This window comes from Ipomoea nil, unplaced genomic scaffold (assembly GCF_001879475.1).
Source record: "Ipomoea nil cultivar Tokyo-kokei standard unplaced genomic scaffold, Asagao_1.1 scaffold0688, whole genome shotgun sequence".
NCBI lineage: Eukaryota > Viridiplantae > Streptophyta > Magnoliopsida > Solanales > Convolvulaceae > Ipomoea > Ipomoea nil.
Window position 1 is genome coordinate 5,730,212 of NW_017617116.1, and position 8,125 is coordinate 5,738,336.

At 35.9% G+C, this 8,125-nt stretch overlaps 2 protein-coding genes across 3 annotated transcripts; both read left to right on the forward strand.

Moving 5' to 3' along the window:
* Window positions 1-1,748: 1,748 nt before the first annotated feature.
* Window positions 1,749-3,529, forward strand: LOC109176279 (acyl carrier protein 1, chloroplastic-like). The gene is made up of 4 exons (XM_019325742.1): window positions 1,749-1,950; window positions 2,225-2,335; window positions 2,841-2,963; window positions 3,191-3,529. Exons 1-4 carry the CDS (start codon window positions 1,894-1,896, stop codon window positions 3,314-3,316), a joined length of 417 nt encoding a protein of 138 aa, XP_019181287.1. The 5' UTR covers window positions 1,749-1,893; the 3' UTR covers window positions 3,317-3,529.
* A 1,060-nt stretch (window positions 3,530-4,589) lies between these two features.
* LOC109176182 (superoxide dismutase [Cu-Zn]) lies at window positions 4,590-8,125 on the forward strand. Of its 2 annotated transcripts, none has more exons than XM_019325624.1 (8): window positions 4,590-4,709; window positions 5,466-5,554; window positions 5,640-5,741; window positions 5,844-5,939; window positions 6,353-6,384; window positions 6,488-6,563; window positions 7,013-7,066; window positions 7,897-8,125. In XM_019325624.1, exons 2-8 carry the CDS (start codon window positions 5,479-5,481, stop codon window positions 7,917-7,919), a joined length of 459 nt encoding a protein of 152 aa, XP_019181169.1. In that variant the 5' UTR covers window positions 4,590-4,709; window positions 5,466-5,478; the 3' UTR covers window positions 7,920-8,125. The 2 variants fall into 2 exon arrangements, with proteins under 2 accessions (XP_019181169.1, XP_019181170.1); XM_019325625.1 differs by having other exon boundaries at window positions 4,631-4,709; window positions 5,442-5,554.

Consider the following 8,125-nt stretch of genomic DNA (forward strand, 5'->3'; position numbering starts at 1 on the left):
TTTAAATGAGATAACGTTAGTCTCTTCCAACTTAACAGAGATCTTGAATTATAATTCATTAGTCTTAGTGTATAATTCTAATTAATCGATCAAAGTAACGTGTGATCATATAAAAATTTAAAGATTTATTTTGAATTTTGGAACAAGGTGGTGGTAGAATTGGACTCAAATGCGGTTGTCTAGGCAATGACAAAAAAATTTCCTTGTCACCCAAGACCTTGATATCATGGTGGGCGATTGCAAAAGGATGACCGCAAGCTTGGAGATAGTGAAAATTTTTCATGTATGGAGAAAAGGTAACAAATGTGCTGACAGACTCACAAACTTTGGGCAAAATGGAGACTTTGGTTCGACTATCTTGTACAATTCACCTCATCATTAGTTGCTTAAGGGAACTCCTTCAGGGCGACGCGAGTGGCGCTACTTCGCAAAGAATCACTTGATGGGGACCCATAGGTCCCCTGTTGCACCAAACAAATAAAATAAAGAGCTATTTTCATTTTTGGTCATACGGATATTAAGTTACTTTCACAGTTTCACATTTGTTCATCAACTATAACTTTTGTCACATTTGGTGTATGTTTTTTTTTTTTCCCCACATTTAACCATTCTAACTAAATTTTTGATTGAAAATGACTACAATTCATTACATTTTCAACTCAAAATCATACCAACTTAAACATCTCAATACTTTTGTGTATAAGTGTTTGACTTTGAAGTGAAAATGTGATGCATTTGATTGTTTTCTACCAATAATTTGGTTGAAAGGACTAAATGTGGCAAAATCATGAAAATCTTGTACTAAATGTGACAAAAACAATACTCGAAAATCAAATACTAATGTGACATTATAGTTGTGAGACCAAAAGTGTCGCTCTAAGTCTTCAGTGTAAATTATTTATTTTATGTGATTTATGTGCTGTTACATTAAAATATAGTTTGATCAGTACACTTTCAAATATTGATTACTGATTTATCCGCAAGAATTAAGAAAATATATTAAAAACCAAAAAAAAAAAAAAAAAAAAAAAAACAGCCAATGGATGTAGGCACTAGGCAGGCAATGACTATATCGGACGGCGTTAGGCAGGGCAGGGGCAGTGGATGGAACTAACTTTCCACAAAATTTATTAATATTATAATACAACTATAAATGCACAACAACATTTTCCTACGAATCATTGTCATGTTAATACTGTAATTAATTAACGTTCTAAATCGAAAAGTTATAGTAAATTGCGTAAAATTGAAATAGTTTTGAGTCTTTGAGACAATTGATTAAATAGTTTTTAGTTCATCTTTTTAAAATTAAAAATTGTGTAAAGGCTTGTATAATGTATACAAATTTGACTAGGAAAATATTACATGCACTTCTATTTTATCTCACATACAAAATTTTGATGTATACACTTGTATTCGAATTCACATGAAAAAATAGTCAATCAATATCTACCACAGCAGAAAATAAAATTTAAGAAGTATAATTTGGGAGTCTATGTAGTAGAACTCATTTAAACATGTAATTTTGCGTACATGTAATTTTGCCTTGCCCGCAATCCACCGTCAAGTTCGTCTTATTCTTGAAGCTGGCAACCAAACATTCAAAAAAAACTTCGATTGTATCGACGGCCCGCCCAGTCAGCCCCAACGATCAACAAACTCTCACACGTACAAAACGAAGGGAAAAATACCAAATTAAAAAAAAAAAAAAAAAAAAAAAAAAAAAAAAAACAACTCTATAAAACGCCGCAGGGGTTTCATTTCGGCAAATTCACTATACTCTCAACCCTCGCTAACTCTTTCTCTCACTACACAACAAGCACACTCTTCGTGCTCTCCGCCTCCCTCTCGTTCTCTCCGCAATTCTCAGATCCGTCCTCCAGCTATCCGTCAATGGCGTCGGTAACTGGATCATCTGTTTCTCTCTCCGTTTCCGTCAAGCAAAGCCAGGTTTGACTCTTCTCGCTTGTTTTCGTTCGTTTCCACGGAGCTGATATGACGTGATTGATTTGCACTTTTCTGTTTGCTATATGATCTGATGTTTATGAACTCCGACCGAGCACGTGCTGCGGAGATTCAGTGTTTTTAATTGTAGTTTGTTTGATTTGATATTCGATTGTGTTGCGATTTGCTTGTTTGGATGTTCGTTAATGTGTTGTGATTTGTTTGGCGGAATTATTTGTTTAGTTGTAATGATTGCTGAATATGTGCTTTCTTTGTGCAGGGGTTTAGCAGGGCAGCTAATGTTAAGGCTTTCTCTGTTTCCTTCAATGGAAACAGCTTCCCGTCTCTCCGAGTGCAGCCAACTACTCGTCGACTTGTTGTTGCCGCTGCGGTATGCCCGGTTTCTTTGGATTCATCATTCATGTCCTGTTTTATTGGTCCTGTGTAGAACTGTTTGCCTAGCATATGTGATGTCTTTTAGCTATTTGCTTGTGCTTTTAGTCGTTATGTGTTTGTTCACCTGAGATACTGGTTTCACTTGGTTTATAGTGTTATTAAACTAATCATGCCTTGTTGAATTTTCTAGCAATAGCAGAATTATTAGCCTATTTGTTGATGTCTTTAAGGGAGTGATTATAGGAGACAAGGCAATGTATTGTTGTTGAAATGTTTGTATTGTCAATGATTTTAGGATTAGAGTGATTTGTTTCTTGCTCCCTTCGTGGAGGATGTTTATTTTTCTCTTATGATCTATTGCTTTTGCTGCTAACAAATACTTTGTAGTTTTCCCCCACAAGTCTGCTTGCTGAAAACAACATACTCAAGGTCTTTATGATCCTGCATTATGGTTAAGTGTGATTAAACATTTGTTCTTTTCGCCTTTATTTATTTGCTAGGCTAAACCTGAGACTGTCACCAAAGTCTGTGACATTGTGAAGAAGCAATTGGCTCTCCCCGAGGGTACTGAGGTTGCTGGACACTCGAAGTTTGCACAACTTGGTGCTGATTCTCTTGACACAGTATGTCACCATTACTCTAGTGCAGCTATCTTTTTTATTCCATTGTTATGTTCTATGTGCACAAATTGTCACTTGATGAGAGTGGATAGAGATTGTACAGAGATTAGTTTGCAGTTTATTAAGTTTTCTTCTGAAAATTCTTTTTGCACAGATGATTTTCCTAGTTGCTTCCACCCTGCTTGCGATTGCCTTTTGTTTTCTGATTATGGCGCTCGTTTCATTTTCAGGTTGAAATTGTTATGGGACTTGAGGAAGAGTTTGGAATCACTGTGGAAGAAGACAGTGCTCAGACCATTGCAACAGTTCAAGATGCTGCAGATTTGATTGAGGAGCTCATAGCCAAGAAAGATTAGATTAACTTCCATCTTCCGATTTGGCAAAACTAGGATATTATTAGATCTCGCCATATGTCTTTCGCTTAATATGTTCTCGGTCTATTCAAACTTTGTTGTATTCACAGCTTGTTTTGCTTAATTTGAGGTGAGATATCATTTCATATTTCTTCTGGTTGGTTCATCAGAACTGTAATCATCATAAATCCTAAGATTATTACGTGTTCTTCAAACGTTTTGGTCTTTTAAGCTTACTTTGATTGCAATTATTCTGTGCTGGTATTTGGATTCGGTACCATAATTCAGCATCCGATCCTTGGAATGTAGAATTTGAATGGGAAATTTTACCGTGTGGGTGGTCACTGGTCAGCCTCCGACCAAAAAGGTGTTAGCAAAAAACTCATGAGAATCATGTTCACCGAGGTTTGGTTTTAATTCTGAACTGCTGGTTCACATTTCTGGTAAATGAGCAAAAAACTTGTAACTTTAAGATATATATGGGAGGTTTGGTTTTAATTCTGAGCTTCTGAACTGCTGGTTCATATTTATGGGAAATGATAAACTTGAAGGTTTAGTTTGAACTGAACTGCGGTCATTCTTAGCTTTACTTCTGACTATTTCTGTATTTTTCTTTTTTGACACCGACCAAGAGGGTTTTAATAAAAAAATTCTTAACCTGCGTCCTGCATTTTTTGGTGCAATACTAAGGTTTTCATTCTTTACCAAATGAACACATTCATTTGAATCTTTTCATGGTGAGATTTATTTATTCCGATTATTAAGTGTTTAATTATAAATAAATTGGCTTGATTTATTTATTCTGATTATTAAATATATAATAATTATAATTCAGTCTTGTTGTCGTTGTTGAAGCCCAGCGGCCCAGCCCAAGATTTATACAGTGATACGGACTAGAAAGTTCGCATAAGGCGACAATCTATTTTAATTAATGTTAATTATATAGCCGATGTTTCTGGACTAAACATGTTTAACAATCAACAAACTGTTTGTATTCCTCGCGAAGTCGTTAACGGTAGGCTATCAATTAATATTTTGAATTAAAAAATATTACTTTTTATAAATACATTAAATTTCTCAACTTATACTAAATTATACTCCGTATTAATCATAAATTATCCCTTCAAAAAATATTAATCATAAATTATATTTGTGAGGTAGATGAAAGGCACTCGCGGAACTCTCCACGTAAACCTCGCGGGCATAGTTAAAGCGCGTGCAGCAACATCATAGAGGTAGGTGACTAGGTTTCATCACCGCAATAGCCACCTACCCCGCACGGCCCATAAATCCAGAAATCACTCCCTCTTTGTTACATATATTCATCCTTGCGCTGCGCTCTATCACTTTGACTTCATACTTCACTCTCTCTCAGTCTTTCAAGGGGTGCTCTGAGGTAAAACCAAGCGTTTCCTTGTTGTCTTTTCGTGTGAAATGGTATCTAATGTATCTGTTTGTTATCCGATTTGTTTGATCTTTTTGATTGGCTTCGATCTCCTGATTTTCTACTGTTTTCGCTAAATTTGGTCCGCCAAAGTAGTTAGTGATCGGATCGGATCGATATAGCTTTGATCTTTGAAGTTGCAGTATATCTGATATTTACCCATACCCATCTCACGTAGCTTTATGTTTCTTTGTTGATTTGATCTGGGTGTTGTACTGTTGTTAACGTTGAAAACTGGATTACTCGTAACAATCGGATTATCGGTGGACTGTCGATTTCTTCTCCAATCTTTATCTGACTGGGGAGATAACACTGTTGTGATTCTTTTGCTCTTTTTTTTTTTTTTTTTTTTTTTTTTTTTTTTTTTTTTTTTTTTTTTTTTTGGGTTTATTGTATTTTGACTTAGGAGAGTTCTGCAATTGGGAAAGACTGAAATTTTACTTGTGTCTGTATTATGGCTTCTCTGATATGTCAGACTTGCTCTTGTTTGGAATGCTTTTTTGTTGTGAATTACGTTCTGTTATTGTGGGTTTGCAGTTTTGATTGTGTTTTTAGTAGAACTTCTCTTGCTTGTGTGAGGTGCTTTACTGAGATGTAGTATTTTCACTTTGATCATCTTATCTGTTGAGCTTTATATTTAGCTGCTATATGATGGCCCTTTTATTCATGTTTACTTGGTAATAGATTCTTGTTATCTTAACTCTTTAGATCACAAACAAAAATGGTGAAGGGTGTGGCAGTTCTTAGCAGCAGTGAAGGTGTCAGCGGCACCATTTTCTTCACCCAAGAAGGAGATGGTAACCCTGATTTTGATTTTTTAAATGGTGCATATATCTGGTCTTTTGTTGAACTTTGAATAGTTTTGTTTTCTATATGTCTTAGGTCCAACCACAGTCACTGGAAATGTTTCGGGCCTCAAACCTGGTCATCATGGATTCCATGTCCATGCCCTAGGTGACACAACAAATGGATGCATGTCTACTGGTAATTAACTAACTGAAAGACTGGTGGCCAATAATGAATTGGTTGTTAGGTTATTTGTGTTCAGTTATTTTTTGTAACGCGTCAAATCATATGTATATGCAGGACCACATTTCAATCCTGCTGGAAAGGAGCATGGAGCTCCTGAAGACGATATCCGCCATGCCGGTGATCTTGGAAACATCACGGTTGGAGAAGATGGTAAAATGTCTTTCTTTAATTGTTGATATATCATTTAGTCATCCCATAATTTATCACATCAACTTGTTGCAAACTATGACCTTTTGCCTAGGAGGTTTTGCACATGTTGAGTATATGTAATCTCTGAAGGTGACTGTTTTGAGTCTATGAGCTTTTAAAACTTAAGTTCTGTGCCCTGTTAGCTATAAAAGAAATTTCCATCCCTGTTTAATATGATTTGGCACTTCTTCAAAAAATAGTGGCAATGAAGATACCTGTTATGCCTTTTTTACCTTTTTCCCCCTGTAGGGAATTGCTATTCGGTGTTTGTTAACATACTATAATTCTCTTTTGAGTCTTCACTTCACAAATTCTATGTGTTCAAAGTTTTCAGTGTCTACTTTATTTCTGACAATTATATCATCATGTTTCAGGTACTGCTACATTCACTATCACTGACAAACAGGTGAACCACCTTGTTTTAGCTGGAGCTAAATTATGCTAAAATTAAACGTGCTTTGAATTTATTGTTGTTTGCACATCTCTTAAATGTTATTAAAATTGTTCAGATTCCGCTTACTGGAGCAAATTCTATTATTGGAAGAGCTGTTGTTGTTCATGGTGATCCTGATGATCTTGGCAAAGGTTAGCTTCCCCAACCCTCATTCACCATGTTATGTTATGTGTTTGTTTTTAATTATTATTATATATCTTATACTAAGATTCTCTTTTATCTCGCTTCAAGTATTTTGCGGTAATAGTTGATGAGTGTAATGATTCCACACAACGTTGTCCAGACCATGCTAGCATTTCAATCACTTTAGATTATTAGAATATGGTTTAAACATCACTACAAATTTATAGAAACCACAGAACTATTGGTTGCAAACAGGCTGGTTGGTGACTATTAAATAGTGGGATGGAACAATCCACTCTAATTAAATCTGTAGAGAGAATTAAAACATTTTCTTTCTCCATTTCTATCATTTTGGTGCTCTTTTTTGTCAACAAGGAGTGGTTTTGAATTTTGATATGTATTTGTTTTGTCATGTAAGCTTGGAGCTGTATGTAATTATTTGTTCTTGTTGCTTTAGGTGGCCATGAACTCAGCAAAACCACTGGAAATGCTGGTGGGAGGGTTGCCTGCGGTAAGCATTCCCAAATTTTATGCTGCACTTTTTGGAATTTCTTTTAAAAATAAATTTAATGAGACAGGGGATGTGGGATTTGAACCAAGCCCTCTCCTGCTTGAAAACTGGGTGTAGTTTAGCATCAATTGAACTACACCCTAAAGCCCTTTGCAATCAGGTCTATGTCTAACAGTCTAAGTATCATTCTTTTCTTATTTTGTTGCATTGTTCATTGTTATGTGCTTAAACTTGGAGTAGCCCTTCTGTTATCAGCTTAACATTAACTGCTGGCAGTGGATTTAAAATCTAAACTATATTGCTTAATTCCTTAACATAGATGTCCATGCCTCAAATTTGTCGCACTAGCACATGGTGAAGAATTTCTCTTTTTTGCATAGTGCATTCACCGCTAACTCTCCCTAAAATAATTTTTGCGGGATGATACTAATACAACCGAGCCTCATCCAAGGGCAACTCTCCTAAGCATAAGATTTTTTTGAAGTGTGATGTATATGCTAGTATATACCTTTGATTTGTGGGAAAGCATGCAGCTATTGCCTTGAAGGTGCACTCTAGTGAAGCCTGCTTTGTGACCCTAGCCAGCAAATGGTCACAAGAAAGTAAATCAACCTAGGTTGCCCATAGCTGACCGACTCAAACCAAAAAGGCCAATAGATAGCTCCCACGACGAGTTGAACTTGGAATCTTATGGTTAACCAAGTCAACTGTCTTAACAAGTTGGTTGGGGTTGCCCCAATTTTAGTATATACCAATTCAGGATTTCATGTAAGTTCGCGTTCCATTCTTAATCACTTCTTTTAAACTACCTTCATTGCCATTTTGTGCAGGTATCATTGGCCTGCAGGGTTAAGAGAGTTATTTGCTTATGAATTCAGCCATGGCAGAGAGGAAAAAGCTTGAATAAAGGATTCATTTTGCCCAGTGCTTTTTCTGTGTTTTTGAACTTCACTCCTTGACCAACTCTTATGGGGGATAGAAACTTTGATATGTATGACTGTTTATTATGGCACTTCATTTTGCCTAATTACTACCTGAAAATTAAGTTGGTTTGTGAGA

Bases quoted from the DNA above. Each gene is read 5' to 3' on its own strand.
- LOC109176182 (XM_019325624.1), top strand. From the start codon at position 5,479: ATGGTGAAGGGTGTGGCAGTTCTTAGCAGCAGTGAAGGTGTCAGCGGC. The intron at 6,385-6,487 runs GTGAACCACCTT...AAAATTGTTCAG, and splicing joins TCACTATCACTGACAAACAG to ATTCCGCTTACTGGAGCAAA. The intron at 6,564-7,012 runs GTTAGCTTCCCC...TTGTTGCTTTAG, and splicing joins TCCTGATGATCTTGGCAAAG to GTGGCCATGAACTCAGCAAA.
- LOC109176279 (XM_019325742.1), top strand. From the start codon at position 1,894: ATGGCGTCGGTAACTGGATCATCTGTTTCTCTCTCCGTTTCCGTCAAG. The intron at 1,951-2,224 runs GTTTGACTCTTC...TTCTTTGTGCAG, and splicing joins TTTCCGTCAAGCAAAGCCAG to GGGTTTAGCAGGGCAGCTAA. The intron at 2,336-2,840 runs GTATGCCCGGTT...TTTATTTGCTAG, and splicing joins GACTTGTTGTTGCCGCTGCG to GCTAAACCTGAGACTGTCAC.